Genomic DNA, 21519 nt, shown 5'->3' on the forward strand with positions numbered 1-21519 from the left:
TTGCTGAATCAATATAAGCAATTATAATGAGCTGCAGCAAAAGTTGACATTTCATGTCACAGCTTCACTATCCAGCCTGCAGATCAATAGGCCTGACAGGAGTATCATCTCACAGCTCTTCCATCATTAGATGAAGCACCTCCAGCATGTCTTGACCATTAACAGAGCACATGAAGTCCTGAAACTGCCTGTGAGCGTCAGAGATGTGATGAACAAACGCCTTAAAGAGGCGCCGTTTGCTCAGCTTGTAAGTAGTATTTGCTCCGCTGTCTAATTTTAGCCCTTTCATTAAGCGTACAGAGGGGTGGAGGGAAAAACAGAGACAGCGCTTTCATTTTTCATTTGCTCTCTTTAGCGTGTTCGATAAACACCAGGGGAGGGAACACAATCAATAAGGCGCTGTGGCATTCATCATACACGGGCACGGAAGCTGCAAAGTACAAGCCAGAGATGCATTCCAGCTCGCAAATGAATCAAGTTGAATAAATCACTAACTTAAGTCTGTCTATATGCCCTGAGAGCCCGGCGCAGAAAAGACAAGCAGAGGGAGTGTTAATCCATTTAAATCACAGCAAGATGAGGTTTTTGTCGCATGCTACACACTGTGAGCCGGCTCGATATAGTCGGTGATAAAGAACTCTGTTTACAAAAGAGGAGAGGAGGAGGGAGGGAGGGAGCGGGACTCGTAACTAAGCACAATCTGGAAAACCTTGCAACCCGAAGCTCGGTGATTCCGGCGTAAGCCAAAAGTCAGCAGTTTGGATTCACAGAGGGTAGGGGAACGAAGCGAAAGAGCACCACAGGCTCAACCCCGAGGAAACGAGAGGAAAGAAGAGAAGACAGAGGAGGACAGGAGCGAGAGGAGGGAGAAGGAGAGGAAGCCTGGTGAAGGGATTCTTAAGGCCTGAAAGCCCCAGAATGCAAGGCAAGCAGGAAGTGGGGCTTGTCATGTGTGTAATCAGCACTTTGTGACAATCCCACAGGACCTGAGGCACAGACAGAAACGCAGGCAGGCAGATATACATGCAGCAAGGCAGAAAGGCAGGCCGGTAAGCATGGAAACGTGCAGACAGACAGGAAGGGAAAAAAATAGAACAAAGAGACAAACAGCAGCTCACGCTCCACTAAGCTGCTCTACATCAGACTGTTTGCTGTTTTAAATACTATTATTTGCTACAGACTGCATGAGGGGATGTGAGGAAGAGGCATCCGTCAGGTTGCTGCTCCAGGATTTAATCATCCTTTATGAAGCATTTCAAATCATAAACACATTATCAAAACATAAAAACATAAGGATACATATTTCATACTTCATCTGAGGAGTCATGGAGACTTTAATCTTGACTTTTATCTTCCTCCAGGAGCATTTCTTACTCAACTTTTTCATTCATAATTCTTTTGGAAACGAGCGTGTTGATGCAGCAGACCAACGCCGAGCTGATTTCTGCTCAGGCTGGGTTAAAGGGACTTTCTGTGGCTCACCTGGCTGTGCACAGTGTTCAGCTGGTTGTTGAAGGTCATGGTGAGGTTGGTGGAGGTGCTGGGGGCCACGTGGGTGATAAAGGGCGTCTTGCTCTGGTTGACTGTGTCGTACATGTTAACACGGCGCTTGCAGATCTCCATGTTTTGGAAGCACGACTTGACGCTGTACGGACAGACGGAGAGGGAGAGAAACAATGAGCCTGTCATCAGGAGATTTCAGTTCATCATTTAACATTAAAATTTGATTTTATTCCAGTGTTACTACATGTTTTGGATGATTTGCTGATTGTATTAAATGAGATGTTTCTGCGTCAGCAGGCTGAGACAAATCTACCACGTAGTTCACTTAATTTCTAGACAATCAGAATAGTAATATTGGCATAAATATACGCTACTTTAAGATATTTTAAGTGCTGTCAGTTTTTTGTTGCTATTTTTAGTGCAGGGATCAGCTGTTTTGGTCTTTTAAATTTAAAATCCCTAAAGTGACACAGTGTCAAACCAAGTGGCTTTCTGTTAGGGAGACATGGAAAAAAATTAAGAATTTATAAGCCAACACGAGTCTAAGTTTCTCAAATTTAGCTTAATTATGGGTAAAATTAACACCAACATGGGTGAATGTTAGCCATTTATTTTCATTGTCATTTTAATTTACAGAAAAGGATAATAATAGTAATAATAATAAAAAAATAAAAAAATAGAAAAAGAAGAAGCAGAAATAAAGTATCTGGGGGGATGTCAATCTTTGAGTTCATAGAACCATTGCCACCAAAGTCAATTTGTTTTGAATAACCATTCAAATCCAAAATAGTCCTTTAGAGGAAACCAGTCTTCCACAAAAATGTCCAGTGTTCTGTCCAGTACATGATGGAGTCTCTCATATGGTAGCAATGTTGAAAGTTTTTCATGCCAGAGAGCTTAAGTAGGTTTATCTTAAAATCAGAAAAATGGGTTTTAAGAATTTTTATTTTTTAAGGTCTAAAACCCCATTTTTTATTTTTTGGTTTTTAACATAGCCTGAGACTCTGCTCCTGTTTTAGCGCTTTATGTTTTCTTTTCTTTTTTTTAAATAATTGTTCATATTGGTCTTAAAACCTTTTTTTAAGAACAATGAAACTATTATTTTAGTAACTGCACCTTTGTTTTATTTATATATTTATTTTATCTATTTACTTATTTATACTTGCACCATCTTTTATGTACATCACTCTATTTCAGCTGTTGTTGTTTTAAAAGTGCTTTATAAATAAAGTTAAGTTGATTGCTAGTTCCGAGCCAACCAGCACCTCCTTCAGGTAACACAGTTTCAACTGACAAGTACCTCAAACAAAAACTCTGTGAAAAAAACTTAACCATCCCTTTAACGTGAAAAACCACACTAAGAGAAAACCCTTTATTTTATTTTTTGATTTTTTGAAAAACCAGAGACTGTGTTTTAATGGACTTTGTATCTGTGACATCACCCACCTTTTTCTGAAGCAGAGTTTTGAAGCCTATTTGACGGAGGCCATGTTGGAAATACTTAAACCAAGAGGCGGGCTTCGAGTCTCAGCTACAGGCTGGTGGCCCGTCAGTCAGCTGAGCTGTGCCTCTGATTGGCTAAACTCACGATCTTAATAGCTTCAAAACTGCTGAGTTAGAAAAAAGAGTGTGCTGTCAGAGAAATGAGCTTTTCAGATGGAAGTCTTTTTCCCTACCAGGCTCTAAACTTATTTATTTTAGCTATTAATACACCCTTTTTTGGCTCTGTCTATATGTGTTTTTTAGTACTGCTGGAGCCAGCCTCTAGTGGACGCTCTACGAACTACAGGTTTTAGCAACCCTGCATAAACCTAATTTCTTGCTGCCTGGGGGCGCTGCTTGTAAAAAGTTTGACCTAAATGATGTGCTTATATTAGGAGTTATTCATTATGTATAGCGTTCATGGTTGTTCTTACTGCTACTTTTAACACTGAGCGTCATTACATTGTAAAATAACTTATTTATAATGGTCGCATCTCTGTGACATCACCTATCTGATTCTGAAACAGTTTTGAAGCAACAGGGTCCCCATAGGAAACGAGGCGAGCTCTGAGCCTCCTCACTAACAGCTATAGAGGTCTGTCTGTCAGTCAGCTGAGCTGTGCCTCTGATTGGATAAACTTGCTTTCTTAATTTCTTCTACACTGCTTATTTGGAAATAAATTCATCCCTGTGCAGTTTGTTTATTTTGGCTGTAAAATTCATCTTTCTTCCACTTGGCGTGTCATGGTCCCTGGTACTTTCGGTGTATACACTTGTCAAACAGCAGTTTTGGGCACTTTTGTATTGCCTCATATTTTTCGACTAGAGGTTGCTGCTTGGTTTGAACTGAAAAAGCCTCCCTGCTGAGTGTGTGACTGGAAAGCAGCTGAAGAGACTCTCTGGGCAGGTACAGGTTGTTTTGTTGGTTTCAGTTTGTGCTCACTCAAAGATGATGCAGGTCTGAGTTGCTTTCATTAAGTGTTTAAGGTGAAGATTGATTTGGTTCTGAGCTCTGTCAGAATTAATAACAATAGAAATGAACCAAGAAAAAACAATTCATGAATAAATGAATAAAGGTAGCACAATCTGGTATTAGCTTCCTAGTTCATATGAGGTCTGGTATCAGCCCTGTGCCCTGTCAGAGCATCTCTTTAAAAATGTTGTTGGTCTCGTACTGTGTGCTGTGCGGGAAATCCAGGAGGTGCGACATGGTCACAAAGGGGTGGTTGAGCGTTTCGATGGGGGTGATCCTCTTGTCTGCGTCGATGGTCAACATCTTTGTTAACAAGTCGATGAACTCCCTCCTGTCGGCTTTCTCCGCCAGCATGTCGCTGCCCTCCAGATCTGACGTCATGTTCACCTGCAGACAAAAACACACCGGGCACGTCAATGATTTCTTCACTGACTGAACAAAGACTCAAGGCTCCGAGCGTCTGAAGCATCTCTGCACCAAGTTATTCACATTCTGGATAGATACTCACACGGCCTTCGCATTAGTGTGTTAGTGTGTGTGTGAGAGAGAGAGCACAGTGATAACCTTGCACCTTGGTGACATTTTAAACATTTACACTTGTATTTTTAGCCCCTCTTGAAATATCTCCTGGCGCCTTCACTGAGATTTCTATCTGTTCCTGAGATGTGAAAGCAAACAAAAAACATGAAGCTGATAAATGCAGCCATTGGCGCGTCGTTCAGAAGCCTCCTTTCACTGAGAGCGCCGTTTTGTGCGCGCCTCTGAGGACGCTGACATGAGACAACTTAACCTATATATCTAAATATGTGCTGAGGGGCTTCTGGGAAGCTGCCTGGGAACATGGTGTTGCTTCATCTGTATTAAACATTGCGGCTTATGTTGTGGATAAGCACTTGGCACGGCAGACTCTTGCAGATTTTGCTCAAACGGAGAGCTACATAACAAGGCAGAGTTGATTTGTTAGACTTATCACGAAGAGTGATGAAAGAAGAATTCAGGACAAGGTCACGTCACAGAGTGCGGCCTGGGTTTTTTCTGCAAAGCTGCAGATTTTCCGGCGGTGCAGGGCAGAGATGGGGACAGAGGCAGCAAACAGCGCATGTGGAGCTGCCACGGCGAGGTAACCGTCCTGTTTTTAATAAAGACACGCTGCTTATCTGTAGGCCTGCTCCAGGGGCTATCAGATGTGCTGCCAGTCAACACCGCAAATCTGATTCAATTCTCTTTCTCCATGCAGGTTATTCAGGCTCTGTAACCATCCCTCTCTGCTCACCATCTCTCACCGCTGGCTCTGATGGAGGAATAATCTGCAGAATGGGTGATGAATAATCACACCGTCCTCTGCTAGTGGAGGAGATGACTTTGGGAAGTGAACGCAGCAGAAGAAATAATAATTCCCCTATCGTGGATTTACTAAATTGACTAGACAGAGAAAGTATCTTCATGCTTCATTGCTCCTGAATAACAGCAACAATCAGCATTTTCTTCTTCCGAAAGGAAATAAAAACGGTGACTCATAAACGCTGTGACGAGAAGCTCCGACCTCGCGTGTCTCGCATGTCAACGGCTGTTTATGGAGCCACATCTGTGCGGTGAGGAGCTCTGACATGCTGCTCTGGAGAGTGGGCAGCCGTGGCAGATGTCGAGCAGTGAGACGGGTCGGGCTACGCCTCGGGAGACGTGGAGCTCGGCGTGCAGGGGTAGAGGCCTGTCTTCGGCACAGAGCTGCAACACGGGCAGATTTAGCCATAAACTGTTTCCTCCTCAGCAGGAGGGGAAGGAGAAGTGTATTTATACGTGTGTGTGAGATGAGGAACGATAGCTAGAAGACTGTGCTGCTCCTCCTGCTCAGCTCCTCTCCTATCAGCGCAGATATTGGAGGATAGCAGATCAAAGTGAATCCAGTTTCGAGCAGTGCCGGCCTTCCTTCCTTCCGTCTACATCAGGCCTCCAGCGAGGTCCTGCACAGGCTGTAAGTTGGTGTCTGATTTACTCAAATTAGATATACTTGTGACTAAAGCCTCCCCACATTTCCCACGACTGAAAGGAGGTTCATTATCTCTTCCTGGCACCAAGCCCCTCTGTCTTTCAGGGCCTTCAGCTATATCATCCATTATACACGCAGAGGCAGATGTCCACAATGCTGACTTGTTTATGCGGTCAGGATGGTGAGATGGGGCGAAATAGACAGTTTTCTCTCACATTAAGGCTGTGCAGCTCTGCTGAAGACGGGACACAGAGCTTGAAGCTTCGGAGACGGAGATGACCCAGGGGATATCATACCGGTGCAGGTTGGTTTCATTAAACTCACTGCTGTGAGTGTGTGTGTGTGAGGGAGAGTGTGTGAGAGAGTGTGTAAAGTAACTGTAAACTCAACAATCCTGAGCAGTGATGCTATCTTGTCCTAGCCGACTGTGTGCTGTTCCAGACAGACCTGACAGCGGCCCAAGGCGCTAACGGACAACCATAATGGTCTCCATCGCTTAAAGGCGGGCACACACTACAGGGTAATGGGGCTGACTTTTGTCCCGATCTCCTCTTTATGATCCTGTGTGATTTTCCTGTGGTGTGGGGTGTGTACAGAGTGATTTCGTCTGGTCAGAGCCGCTCTGACGGCCTCTGATTGAGAGACTGTAAATTACACTGAAGAACAATTTGAAAAGAAAATTTTGTTTAGTTAGATTTTTATGCTGATTAAAACAAAAATTGACACACTGATTCAAAAATTGCAGTCAGTTTTTTTGTAGCACGTCAAGTTTTTTCTCCACATCTTACTTTCTAGATAAGTGAAATTCCTCTGATCAGCTTAGTAAAACTCTCCACTCTTCAATATCTGCTAACAGAAACTAGCATAGCAGGAATGAAGAGGGTTTGTGTTGGCTTTCCCTTAACCTTCATGGACATACTGTTGTAAGTTCTCTTTCTTTTTATGTATTTTTTTTTAGTTTTCAAAGCTTGTAACAAATCCATCTTAGTGTTTTCTTTAAACAGGTCTATATTTCCTTTGTTTCAGATCATGTCTGCTACTGTAGTTCTTCCAGTATCCACTTCCTTTGTAAAATCCTAAAAGTGTTAAATACACATTGCGTCATGCCCGTTTCTTTCATATTTCATTGTATGTCAATATTTAAAGATTTCTCTAAAACAAGCACATATCTGTTATGTGAAGTATTTTCCATATTTTTAAGAAAATAGGGATCCTATAGTTCAAAAACGTGACATGATAGAGAAAAACTGAGATTACTTTTGGATTCTGCACCCAAAAAGTAGTTATAGACAGCTGTCAGACCTAACTCGACAAAAATTGTGTTCCTCAGTGTCATTAACATGTTTAATATTTGGGACTAAAAATCCTGTAGTGTGTGGGGCGCTCTGAGATGAGCTGAGCAGGTACAGCGTGTAATGTCATGTATACTGGAGCAAAGCCAATCAAGATGACTGACTTAAGAGGAAGTAAGAAATCTATCTGTGATACTTTCAACGACTTTCCTCACCTCCAACTTGCACTTTTATTCATACAGCACATATCCCCCATGTCTCCACGACTTTTCCATAAATGTGTTTATTTTTTTGTAGGGGTGTACCAATACCACCTTTTTTTCAGACCAATACCAGTATGAGTACTCCCTCTTCAGTACTCACCGATACCAAGAGTTGATACCACTAGTACTTAGAATTCATTCATTCATTTTCTGAATTGCTTGTCCTGTTGTGCGTCCTGCAGGTGGCTGGAGCCTATCCCAGCTGTCATTGGAGAGGCAGGGTACACCCTGGACTGGTTGACAGTCAAACACAGGGCTGACAGAGACAATTTAGAGTGCTCAATTAACCTGATGAGCATGTTTTTGGACTGTGGGAGGAAGCTGGAGGACCCGGAAAGAACCCTGGGATGCACGGGGAGAACATGCAAGCTCCTCACAGAAAGGCCCACCGACCAAGTTGGGAATCGAACCATTGACCTTCTCCCTGTGAGACTGCAGCACTAACCGTCGCGCCACCGTGCAGCCCAGTCCTTATAATAAATACATCAAATTTCAATTAACAGTGATGGATCATTTTGGTCAAAGACAGCACAGTCACTCTGACATTAAGTTCAAATAAAAAAAAGTTCTCTTTGAGTTTATAAATTGTTTTTGATAAATTAACAAAAGTGCAAAATAGAGATAAACAAAAAACTAACAACTGTCAGAGTTTTAGTGTATTTTGAAATAAACTAAAGTGAAAAATAAAACAGTTTAATGTTTAACTTTCCCATGGTTCATTTATATTCCCTGAACAGGACCTGACGTATATTTGCTGTGGTGCCAAACTGCAGCAATGTAGCGCCACCTACTGGTAAGGCGGATCTACTGGATGCACTTTTTTTTTTTGCTTTGAGTATCGGCCGCTGGTATCGTCAGCCTTTGCGAGATACCTTGAAATAAGGCTGGTATCGGCCCGATGCCCATACCTGGTATCTGTACTTGCCCATCCCTATTTTTTGTTGCCTTTTTTTTCAAGATTTTAGAGGCCGAAAACAACTATATTTGTTTTTTCCTGTTTGTCCATCATGTTTGTTTGCACTGAAGTCACGTTTAACGACCCAAGACTTGGAGTATTGAGTGTTAAGAAGCTGATACTCTGCTGAAGAATCTGTTAGTGTGTGGTTTGCTCCAGAGTGTCTCAGAAGAGAGAGATCTTGTGCGAAGTGTGTGCGCTTTAAATGTGTGAAGGTTTGGAGAATCTTGTAATGTGAGCCAGTCTTAAGTCTCCATGTATGTTGGACCCACACGGACACATTCACAGGCTGCTGCTGCTGGCTGCGTATGGCCTGGCTCCAACAGAAATAATTCACCTGCTTAGTTCTTATCTCCTGGCTGGTTGCTATCAGAGGCAGCATCGAGGTGCTCGATGACAAGACAGCACTGTCACAGGATCGAAGGGTCCAGGGAAAGACATTGTGATTTTCCATCAGCGGCGCCATATCTGCCAGCAGAACCAGTATTTGGCCGAGCCATGGCGAACAAAACAACGCTCGCTATCGTCTCACTGTCACGCACGTACTATCAAAATGTCATGGCTGCTTGTGAACTTTCCATCTACAGAGGCATGAAATCCCTGTGAGTCACAGAAGAAAGGGACATCAGATCCGACGCAGAGCTCCTCTGTGTATTAAGCTGTGATATAAGTCACCTCCTGCGGTTACGTAAGACTGTCTAAACAGATTCCCACAGGTGACACAGCCGGCCGAGGAGCCAGCAGACATAACACTGAGCACGGCCCGCTGAGCAGCTCTGAAAAACTCACTTTCCAGCGATGTGTTAGTGATTTAGAAAGACAGGGAGTTCAACCTTTACTACCCCTGCCCCAGACGTGCTTACATGTTCTATAGACGTACAAAGTGGAGACACAGCCACAACACTCGCTCCAGCTCAAATAAGAAAGCAAACTGCACATATCAAACACGTTAAGCAGCGCGGCCACATGTTCGGCTCAAATGTTCGCCTGTAACTCATTAGATGGTGGTTTAGTGAGATGAGGAGCAGAGGCAGGGCTGAGCAGGGTTTCTGTGAACAGCTGCTTTTATTTCAGCCTGTAAAACTCAACGTAGCAGCAGAGTGAAGGCACATGTGGAGACCGCGCTCTGGCAGGGTGAATATTCTAAAGGATTTCAAATATTTGATAGATAACTCTCAGGAGAAGATGGATTAAACCATCCAGCGACCTGACCAGACCCACGACGGCACAAGAGCAAATGTTAGTATCTATTGTCCTGTCATGGTGAGAGGAGAGCATACCTGCGCCATATCATCCAAGCAGTTGAAGATGTACTTGCGGGCCTCCTTGGACTTGATCCCCGTTTCACCCTCGTGGTCTTCTGGAGTCTGTTGGAGACAAGAAGCAGATGTTCTGTCACACTTCCCCTCTGGAAACACACTATTTACATTTGGCTCATTACAGCCTCTTGTTGTTGATGTGCAGCAGGACTCGGCTTGCCCTCTGAGCAACCCTGGGGTAGCACACAAACACTCATCTAACAACCAGGGGGGAGGCGGAGGAACAGCATCGAGGAGACAATATACACAATTTGACTGCACCTGACGGCACGGTGCACACTCAGGTTACACAGGGATACACATTGATTTAAACTGAGGGAAAATCCTCAGAGAAGAAGCAAATGTGACACTTTCGAAAACTAGTTATCGACTAAAGTTGTGTTTCAGGAATCTCTCTGTAAAGGAGACACACAGCGAAAAAGATGCTGCAAAATTTACAGTAGATTACTGTCAGGGTCATCACCGTGTCTTTGTTAAAAACATCAGTACAGTGGAAAAAGCTACAATACTATCAAGTGTTTTTGTGTTATTTCTAGTAAGAAATGTCATTTTAGACTTAATATGAGCCACATTCACCTGAGCAGTCCAAAAAAAATGCCTGATTTCAAGTTATTTAAAGAGGCTGTGAGGAGTTTTGAAAAAGTCTCCCTTCTAGATATATGCTTGATCATAGTCAACACTATAAAACAAGATTATCAGCACCAATAGGTTATTTCCTTAAATGCTTCTTTGTAGCTCCGCATTGGGTCGTGCAGGATTGATAGTCTCTATGACAACACCACACCGGCTGATGAAGTTTAGCAGTGAGAATAGAGATCTGTGTTTTTCTCTGCTGAAAACAACTTCTGTGATTAATTTTGCAGTGATGGTGGACAATGGAGCCTAACTGTCCGACAGAAAAAGGACAGAAGAGCAGAAGAAAGATAAACAGGAGAGAGATAGAGCACAAGCTAAAGGCTAACACAGGGGCTAAACTGTTTGTGCTAATGTTGATTCCAACCCACAGTCAGCAGTTATTCTGCAGTGGTCTGTTCAAACTTGAGAGTCTATCAATAAAATGAAGAGTGAGGTTACGTTAGCTCTGATTGGTAGATGACTGGCAGGACATAACCAGGATTCACTAACGTTACACATTACAGATATGTCTTAGAGCACCAGGCTGCCAGCTGAGATAAATATAAACAGCTACTGAACTACATACAAACTGACAGTGTTTATTTGTTGTCATGTTAGCCTACAGATACATTGGAGGACTGGGCTGCCGATAGCACTACATAAAACCTCAGTGCATTGTATCCAGTAAAAAGTTGTCTTGGACAAACACAAGCCTTGTAAAAAGTCACATTTTTACAACAGTGTGCATGAAACTCCTGGCCAGAAGGTGGCGAGGTAGTCCAATTAAAACAGATCCTCCTCATACACTGCAAAAACTGAAATCTTATCGAGTGTTTTTGTCTTATTTTCGGTAGAAAATTCCTTTTTAGACTCAAAATGAGCCAAATTCACATGACCAATCCAGAAAAATGTCTTGTTTAAAGTTATATAAAGACAAAATGTGGTCTGAATTGCAAAAGACATTGTTCATTCTAGTCTCAAGGAAATTTTCAAGCATTTTTTTCTTGTTCCATTGGCAGATTTTTTTACTGGTTACAAGTGATTCAAACCTCATCTTTGTACTCTGATAACTTGAAACAAGACATTTTTCTGGATTGATAAGTTGAAAGTGGCTCATATCGAGTATAATAAGACAATTTTTACTTAAAAAAAGACAAAAACACTTGATAAGATTTCAGTTTTTAGCAGTGTAGCATCTTCAAGCAAATTTTTCAGCACATCTTTCTTGTTCCATTGTAAGATTTTTTATACTTGTTACAAGTAATTCAGACCTCATTTTTGTCTTTAAATAACTTAAAACAAGACATTTTTCTGGACTGACCAGTTGAATGTGGCTCATATCAAGTAAAACAAGACAATTTTTACTAATAATAAGACGAAAAAACACTTGATAAGATTAGTTTCTTGCAGTGTATGGTGTTTTTCCCCACAATCCCTCGCTATTTCCTGTAAATTACTGTTCGGTTACAAAACGTAAATCAGTTACAGTGAAGAATCATGTCAAGGAACCCTGAAGACATGTAAAAATCAGGGGAATTTGCAGCGGTGGTGTAAGACACAGGCTTATAATCTCTTCCTGACAGAGCTACTATTACCTCTGAACTTCAGGAGCTCAGAAACCCCCTTACTCCAACCAATCACGTTGTGTTTTAAACCCTCATGATCCAGGAGGTTGTGTGCTTTTTCTGAGAAGACTACTCAAGTTGCACAACTTTTACCTGACAGCTGCTAAACAGCCATAGGCAGCTAGCATGACAGCATGTACAGTATGTGCTCTGTGTTGTTTTATCTCTCTTTTCAAAGGGCAGCCAGCATTAGATGTTGTCAGTGTGGTATGTTACTTTAAGAAAACAAATACTAAGTAGGATATGTTTTCACCATGGCTTATCTTTCAGAGATAGATCAGTGTTTGATACATATAGGGGAAATCCAGTGAGTATATTTACTGTCAGCACATATGTCAGGTGAAGAAGGTAAAAATGAAAAGCTTTGTAGGAGGTGTTAGAGCACACGGTGTTAAACACAGGTTCATTAACCCCTCTCTGTTATGAAGCTAATGCTTCACAGCAGGAGGTCTGAGATACTGATAAACAGCTAAAGGTGTAAGAACATAAAAACACTCCTTAATGGATGATCCTGCTCACAGCTTGTGAGCATGCACCTGGTTCTGTACCTTCAGTCTCCAGAGAGGGTAGGTGGAGTCTGGGTCTCTGTTGAAGAACCTGGTGGTCTTTGTCCCCGCACTCAACAGATACTCTGCAGGCAGACCCTGCGTCTGCGAGATGTACCGGATCTGCAACGAAAAAAGACAAACTCACATTTCTACACCACATGGGCCACACTGTAAAATGTAATTTATTGAGTTTACTTGAAAAAAATAGGGAACCAATTGCCAAAACATTTCCAAGTAAAGTAGATCAGTCATTTTAAGTTGTAAAGCTGAAAAGAACTGTGTTTAGACATCTCATGTCAGTAACCTTGAAAAATCATTTGTTAGGTTAACCATAAAATGTAACTTCAGATGGTAATTTTTGTTGTGATGGTGTTTTGTAACCTTGAGTGAGGAGGGAACTCAGTAGGTATAAGACCCTGCTGTTCTTTGAGATGTTGCACAGAGGGTACAGACTGTCTGTGTTCTAAATGGCACAGACCAGCTTTTTATGCTCCATGGCAACAAACAGCTGTCTGAACCCTAACCCATCAACACATCTTATTTATTAGCAAAAACACTTAACAAACCATGAAAATCAATAAGTACATGGGTCCATGCCATGTGGAGCACAGAGAACTGGTCAGTGCAGATGAGCACAGACGGCCTGTCTGTGCAGTGGAGCACAGACAGCCTGTGCCCCCTGACAGCGTAACCTCTCAATGTACAGCAGGGTCTCATATCCACTGTGTTTCCTCCTCACTCATGGTTACAAAACATCATCACAACAAAAATGTCTTCACTGTAAAACAGCTTTAAAAAACTGGCAGCAGGTTTGCCAGCATTTCCCTGTTATTTTGTAGTGTTAGTTTTTATAGACGGCTGGTCTTAAATCAAAGACAAAATGCTAACGTTAACCTGCTAACTCTGACTGAACCGACAGCTGTTGATTTCCTTTGTGCTTTTTTAGGGGGAGTTGATGATGGTTAATCTTCACTCAGCATTTAAATGAAGGTAACTTTAGTCTGATGAGTTTTATTACTTTCATCACCAGGAAGTTATATTAACTAAGTGTAAACTGGGAAAGTAAATAAATCAAGCAGACATCAGTTACAATCTCTCTTTATTTAAAGTAAGGATTAAAATTAGATTTAACAGACAAGAGGGAGAAAACTTCAGTTTGCCTGCCTTAAAATTCAACACTGACATTAATTTCTCCAGACGGATCTGGTTGAAATATGCAAAGCACCAAAACATGACCTGAGCTGAAGAGTCTGAGATTGATTTGAGACTTGTAAATGAGACACTTTTGCTAAGTTTTTTTGGACTTGTGAAAAATCAAGCAAGCTTGTTCAGTGATGGAGCACAACTCGCTCAAGGTTTTCCCGCTGAGCCTCGCCTGACTGATAGAGAGAGGGGAACGCGGCAGTGTCTTGCTCTGGAGCACAGGGGCTGCGCTAATTGGACAAGTGGCTCTGTGGCATCTGTTCAGATAAACAGGGAGGCTGCGCAAGAATCATCAGGGGCTGTCAGGGGGATAGGAGAGGCGTCCCGCCCTCCAGAACACACTCATTCAGAAAGAGCACACACACCAATATAACTGAGCATTAACTCTGATTCATGGGGAGGAGGGCTTCCAAACACACACATGTGAGGAGGTCAGGAGACAGATTGAAGAGGCTGTTATGTGTTACCTGATCGTACTCTGAGGCTCCAGGGTAGAGGGGCCATCCCAGGAAGAGCTCAGCTATCACACAGCCCAGGGACCACATGTCTATGGCCTCACAGAACGGCAGGCCGAGGATGATCTCTGGAGCCCTGTAGGTAGAAAACACAAGCACGGTTAGAGAAGGGACTTTTTTATGAATGAAAAGTGAGAAAACGCTGAGTGAATCAGGTTTTCCAGGTCATAACGGTGACATAGCAGTGACATAACAGTGACATAACTGCCTTGTGCTTGTCGCAAAATCAGCGTGAGGAGGCTTCATTCACTCCTCCTGTGAGCTCATAGAGAGGACAGACGGGCGTAGTACGCACAGGTCTGAGAGGGAACCAACTCAGCTGCACGTGTAGGAGTGAGCTGGAGGCTGTCCACAAACATTAGCAAAGCCAGTGCAGCTTAACTCCACAACAAGTGCACAGATTTTTACACCTAAACACACAGTTTCACACCGTTTGACAAAAGGTCAGTGTTAAAGACGGACCACCTGGTGTCGCCTTGATTCAGAAGATTTCAAGGTGAAGATAACAGGTGTCCCTGCAAGGGCACCAATCAGAGGGATCTGTCCCTGATCAGTCAAACACAAGGTCTGCGCAGAAGTAAAGGAATCAACAAAGAAACACAATCACATTAGATTATAATCCAAAATAGTTCAGCCCTAATCAAGATGCAAAACAAGTATTTTTTGTTACCAATTTTAGGCAATTCAGGCTTTATTTTTGTCCTTTAATCTCTTAAACAAGACATTTATCTGGATGTGTTCGGGAAGTGTGGCTCATATTAAGCCAGTGAAGACAACTTTTTCTACAAATAAGAGAAAAAAAACTTGCTTCAATTTCAGTTTTTTCATGTGCACTGGCTTTTCTCCTCCTAACACAAACACAAAGTGAACCACAAACTGCCTTTTTTTTAACAGAGCCAAGATAAAAGTCAAACATTTGTCGATGAAGAATAAAAACCGTTTCAGTTTGATTCTCAGAAGTGAAAAACAGCTCCCTGCTTTCATTCCACATGTTTCAAATACTGTCAGAGAGAGTAATAAAACTTCTTGTGAGGGAAACTGTCACAAACAAGGTTTTGGAAGGAGTACTTTGGATGTTTTTTGGTCAAACTTGTTATGTAGTGGAAGATTTTGGTCCCACTAACAGAAACTTCTTTGACTTTAAATCGATCCACTGGAGCTAAAAACCTCTTTTCTCACAGCGGCGTGAAAAACAACACCATCGCAGGAGCTGAGCGGGGATCTTGCAAGTGTCTCATTCATGGCATGGAGCTCACGCTGATGACTCTGCAGTAACTATGGTAAGGACACCCCCCACCCCAAGCCTGAGCTGGCTCTGGCAGGGTGAGGAACATAAGGGGGACCTGGCCTTGGTCCTGCTGGAACTGAAGGTACCAGGGAAACAGAGAATGTGGAAAACAAGCAGAGGGGGGGCAGCAGAGGACTTCATCGACCTGCAGTGGGCGATGGTGAGTGCTTTGAGAGGGGACTTAATGAACAGAGCTCACATACTTACAGTAAAAGCATGTTTCTAACTGTAGCTCCCTGCCCTCTATTCACAGCTCTCCCTGGTGTAAAAGCAAAGAGGAGAGAGCACAGGCGGTGCTGTGTGGACTGGGATATGTCTAATGTAGGATGGCAGAGGCCAGCAGTCATATAGATGATGAGAAACTGCAGTAAAAGAGGACGGCAGGCATGCAAGTACAGCATAACAGAGGGTGAGACTCATTGCTCAGTCATGGACCAGGGTTATTAGGGTCTGCAGGGGAACACACACCAAGACAACAGAGTCTCAGGGCAGTGCTACACAGAGATACAAAGACACCTTCACACACCACGAGCAGAGACGTCTATCGGTGGCTGCTGGAGTCATAGAGGGGCCTGTGAGGACGGACAGCAGGAGGAACAGTGAGAGGAAAGAAGTGGACAACAGGACCTGGACTACAGCTGCACATGCGAGGAAAGAGAGTTAAAGATCACAAGTTTGAGGAGCAGTTTAGAAACTAACAGTGCAGGTCATTTCCATTATGGAAAAACAGTCCCTGCAAACAAAAGCTGAGAGGATAAAAAGAGAAGGACAAACTGGATCCTTAGTTTCCAGTGACTGCTCCCTCAGAGCTATATGAACAGATACTTTCCTTCAGCTCTACAGAGAGGTCAGCTTGTAAAGCCAGCAGGGCTCCATGGGGGGTAGATTCAAAGACACATCCTGTTTGGGACTGGAACCAGACAGTGGCAACACAAACAGGACTAACAGGCCTGGAGTGACTCTCTGAAGTCTGGATCTGTGCAAGTCCACGGACTGTATAATATGTGGATGTATAGCTTCCATGACGACACCAGTTTGAGTTGTGTCTGTAACCTTAACTGTCAATAAAGACCATCGGAAATGTGGAACTCAACCTAGCTTTGCTCCTATCAGTCAAATCAGCAAAAGCTGTAAGCTTTTAAGTTTAACAATTTTAATGATAAGTTATAAAAGGAAATTACTCCTCGATACTGTGTGTTCTGATGGAGAAATGAGCAAAGAAACCAATCAGCAGAGTTTAATGGGTCATGCATAGATGATCCTCAACAATGATTGGCTGTTTGCCTCATCAGGGACGGGACTATCTTAAAATTAACTATTTGAACTATTTGGACTAGAAATAGAACAATATGGATTCTTCTGGGTCGATACCTACACCTACACCTACACCTACACAGGCTGATAAACAATATTTAAAGCCGATTTAAATCATTCAAATACCTTTAAGCATGATTTTATTAAACAGCTCCCAGACTTAGCAGCATGTTTTATAAAGTTAAATTAAACTTAAAAAAAAAACAAATAGCTAAAGTTTTCTACAGTAAATAAAGTTTCCAAAATTTCAATGTAACTGCAACAACTGTCATAACTGTGCTGCTGATTGGGTGTTCCCCAAGCTTTGGCTCTGCTTGTAACCAATCAGAGGATACTGTGGGTGGGAGAGTGGTGGGGACTGAGTAGTGACTGCAGAAAGCGGAGCAGCTGCATCAGAGCTGCAACAACGCAGTTTTAAATTTGTTTCTTATCGGCCATCAGATTAAAAAAAAAGGCCAATGCCGATGTGCTTCAAAATGCTAACTATCGGCCTGATAATCAGCCCGGCTGATAATAAGTCCCTAATTTGGACATCCAACCTTATTTTGTCTTTGCTACTTGAGTGAAGTACTTCACCTATCCGTGTTACAGGACACATCAAAATCTGCAGGCAAACTTCTGCACAGTCACAGTCAAAAAAGATCTACTAAAATCATTACTACTTACACTTTGCAAACTAATGTACTTTTTGGCATATTAAGGAGAGTGTGAATGAAATTGCTCTCAAATGTGGCTCCAATATACCAGCTGATTCTGTTACCCATTTGTAAAATAAATGCTGACAGTGTATGAATCATGACCTTCACCTTTTCCTTACAGACAAAACATGACAGGCTGTGGTCGTAAATTGTTTCACTGAAAATATCTCACATCCTCACTGACTTCAGAGCTTTTGGGGCATTTTTTGTTCTGGAAAAAAAAAAACTTTTAAGAAAAAAATGAAACATTTGAGATCTCATTCTGTTTAAACTCGTAAGATATTAAAAATTACACTTCAAGATAAATAATGACAAGACCAGTCAATCAAACTTCTATATCCTTAAATCAAAACATGGATTCAAATCAACTCATTTTACTGCACCAGTACTAAATTCTAACTAACCTATGTGTAAAATTAGAAAATCTGAATTTATGAATTACACGTCCCTTTGTCTTACAGTAAGAACTCTAACTTCAAAACAAATTTCTTTAATTCAAAACCTGGATTCAAACGAACATCCTTTATGGGTCAAAAAACAAATCTAACCTTGTGTTATGTTCTTAAATCAAAACTTGGATTTGAATCTTCTTCTTTTAGTCTAACTGTGACTAATCTGACTTCTAACCTCTGTCCTTGAACCAAAACTTCAAATCAAATGACCTTTTTTTTTACTCTGACTGACATAAATTTAACTTCTGACCCTTATCCTCCAATCAAAACTTGGTTCAAAATATCATCCCTTAGTGTTACTGTGATAAATCTAACCTCTAAATTTGTTCTTGAGTAAAACCTTTGAACAAAACCTACGTTTCCTATCAAACAAATTTAACTCCTAAACTTTGTCCTACAATTGAATTGAAAAAATGTCCTTCAGCCAAACTTTGAACAATCTCACATCAGTCAATGATCATTATTCTCTTTTTGCCTAAATATGAGAACAAACTTTAGTGTGAGAACTAAAGTCACTGTCTGTGTAAGTTAATAACAAACTCAGGCAGAGGTCAACATCACAGAAATATTTGTTCTGCTGTTTTTTCCACCGTAAATAAAAACCAATAAGCGGCAGCTCGGCTCAGCTGTGCATTTTTCCTCCTAATCTGATTTACACACACCCACTCAGCAACACCAAACTGAAACCCTCTGATCTGCACTAGTTCTACAGAAATCTTCATTTGACTTTGAGAAAGCAGAAATGTGCTCTGAGAGCTGCAGAAAGTAAAAGCTGTTCTCACAACACGTTGCTGTTTTCTGCCTCTGCTGTGAGGAAACTCTCACCATCAAAACACATTGTGGAGATGAAAGCCGCAGGAAAGCCTTTCATCACATGGTTCTTAGATCAGTGCGACTGCAGCGGACACTCACAGGACCTTCAACTTTCCCCTGTTTTTACCAAAACGCTGAACTGAGAGGCTCCCAGCACCGATCACTGCCACTCCTGCTGTTATGGTATGGATTCTGATGCCTCACACCACAAAAAGACACATAAAGCTCAACACACAGCCAACATGAAATATGGAGGCTTTCATATCAGCACACCCAAACAGTAACTTCTTTTATCACAGCTTTTCAAGCACCAAGTCTTAAGCTTTACAACAATTTTTATGCAAATGTGCCTCAGCAGACTTTACGACTGTGCGTGATGGAGAGATCTGCTCGTCTAGATGTTGTGCTTGGATCCATTTTAGCCTGAACCTTCCCGGGTTATGCTCCACTGCTCCACTTAGCCTGTTCTCATGGCTGCTCTGCCTCTCACAGAAAGCTCACAGAGAGGAAGCGCGGAGGGAGGAGAAAGTCAGCTTGCTGCTCATGATATAAAACCACAAATGCAAATCTGCCCCTGCCAATGCACCACTTCCATATCATGCAAAGCACCCCGCAGCTGCTGCTGCTGCTGCTGATACAGGCCTTTCACTGGCACTGATGAACAACTCACACATCTGCACGGCTCACACACACACACACACCTTGCTCCTCTCGAGAGATTGACAACTGATGCAAATGAGATGATTTGAGTGTTAGATGGTAAACACAAGAACCAGAGTTAACCTAAACTGAAACTTGCACTGAATCATCCAGGTGTTTTGTGGTTGGGCTTTCAGGGGTGTTTCCTCCTTTGGTTCACAGAGTTTGGAGTCTGTCAGAGCTTATGTAGGGCAAGACAAAGAGACAGAACACATCAAAACTATGAGGCGGGCATGCAGACAATTAGCATGTTTTAGATCTTACTAACCAGGGCAGTATTAGCAAATTGCTATGAAAAAGAAAATCAGCAAGTTTAGTGGAAAATAAAACAAAACAATGACTTTTACATTAGCTTTAAACTTGACTAGTGTCATTATTAGATTATGGGTTTGAGTATGCCTTGGTTTTTGATTGTTCGGTTATTGCTGTGATTCTTGTGTTTCCTGAGTTGTTTTTGTGATTGTTTCTTCGTAATTCTTGTTTAGTGTTGTTGGTGTTTTCTGTTTAGATTTATCCTGTCTTTGTCTTTAGTTTCCTTGTGTTTGGTTTAGTTCTCCTTGGCTGTTTTCCAAACCGCCAACTACACTAGCAGTACCTACTATTTTGGCCTAAATCCAGTTTGTAGTAGGCAGTATGCAAAAACCTGCAAAATTTGCAGTATGCTAAAAAATCCCTGGATGTCCTACTGATCCAGGAAAATTTCTCAGTATGCAACGGACCAGTCTACCTGGCAAACTGTTTCCCACAATGCACGGTGCTAACGCTGTTTGTCTATGCAGGTTCAGGTTTTGGTGAATTACTGCCATCTACTGGAATGAGTCGGCATTACAACTACAATACAACAACACTAACGTTAGACGGTCTGTGAGATAGAAGTGAAGTAAAAGAAACACAAGTAAATCTTGTCATTTCCTGTTTTAAAAAAGGAGTTTACCTTTACTAATTCATTCTACCCTCATAAACCGATAATTTTAAACCACACGTGGATTATCTGGAAGTGTTTTTCTCATCAGCTGTAAAAATAAAAATCCCTTCCAGGTTTATGTTCAGAGAACGGTATAACTTTTGGTGTAAAATTTAAAATCAAATGTGATGATTCTGCTGTGATATGATTAACAAAAAAACTATAATGTTAAGATCTACCCAAACTTTGTGTCGCTACATTTTCAGAAACTGAAAACCAGAGTAGTATATTACAAAACAGACCCAACAGAACAGTCATATTACATACTACATGCAAAAGCAGTAGTTAGAATGCAGTGACTACTACATACTACATTCACATGTAGTATTGCCCCCCATGTGTTTTACCTGTATCTCGTACTACTTGGTATTCTGTGTGAGTTTTTTCAGTTTGGGCTTTTGTAAAAGTTCTTTGTTTTGATTTTTTTGGTTTTTGACTTGAGTTAAATAAAACTGTTTTATGTTAATCTGCAACTGGGTCCTCTTCCTCTGGTCTTCTACTCCTGTGGACTGTGACAATTAGAAGAAGTTATGACAACTCAACCTCAGATGACTGTAACTGGGACAAACTGACCCCACGTCTGTTGAGTCTGAGAACTAACGTGACTAAAACCTTCAGTCATGTCAGCTGACAGTCTCCAGAACTGAGGTGCTTGGATACACCAACAGAGCGTGCAGCATTCAGCTGACACTGCCAATTCATCACCCTTTAAGCTGCATCCCACCTCACCCATCTCCAGTTGGCATAAAGAGCACAGACAGAACCTTTCCTCGGGTGGCGCTGAGTCGCTTGCCGCAGACTGTAGATGTCACATACAGTACAGACGGTGAGCAAACCATCGTTCAGCCACGGGCTTTCTATGGGATTCAAAGAGGACCAAACTGCATGAGAGGCCTCAGTGTTTCGGGTTACTGGATCTGAGAGCGCTGGTCCCTGACAAAAGAAAGAGGGGGAGTATGATGGAGCGAGGAGGGAGGTGGGGAGGAGGAGAGAGTCTGCATGCTGACATCC

General features: G+C 42.1%; 1 protein-coding gene across 3 annotated transcripts in view; it reads right to left on the bottom strand.

The window, feature by feature from the left end:
• hipk2 (homeodomain interacting protein kinase 2) overlaps positions 1–21519 on the bottom strand; it is a 120156-nt gene that overhangs the window by 21912 nt on the left and 76725 nt on the right. For all 3 annotated transcript variants that reach the window (XM_074677315.1, XM_074677314.1, XM_074677313.1), the window contains exons 3-7: positions 14233–14356; positions 12563–12682; positions 9736–9822; positions 4161–4345; positions 1483–1645 (exon numbers count right to left, since the gene is read on the bottom strand). In XM_074677315.1, the coding sequence (XP_074533416.1) occupies positions 1483–1645; positions 4161–4345; positions 9736–9822; positions 12563–12682; positions 14233–14356 (679 nt within the window). The remainder of the gene's footprint in view (positions 1–1482; positions 1646–4160; positions 4346–9735; positions 9823–12562; positions 12683–14232; positions 14357–21519) is intronic.

This window comes from Halichoeres trimaculatus, unplaced genomic scaffold, assembly GCF_033239565.1.
Source record: "Halichoeres trimaculatus isolate MK-OKI-2021-1 unplaced genomic scaffold, fHalTri1.1 fHalTri1_scaffold_10, whole genome shotgun sequence".
NCBI lineage: Eukaryota > Metazoa > Chordata > Actinopteri > Labriformes > Labridae > Halichoeres > Halichoeres trimaculatus.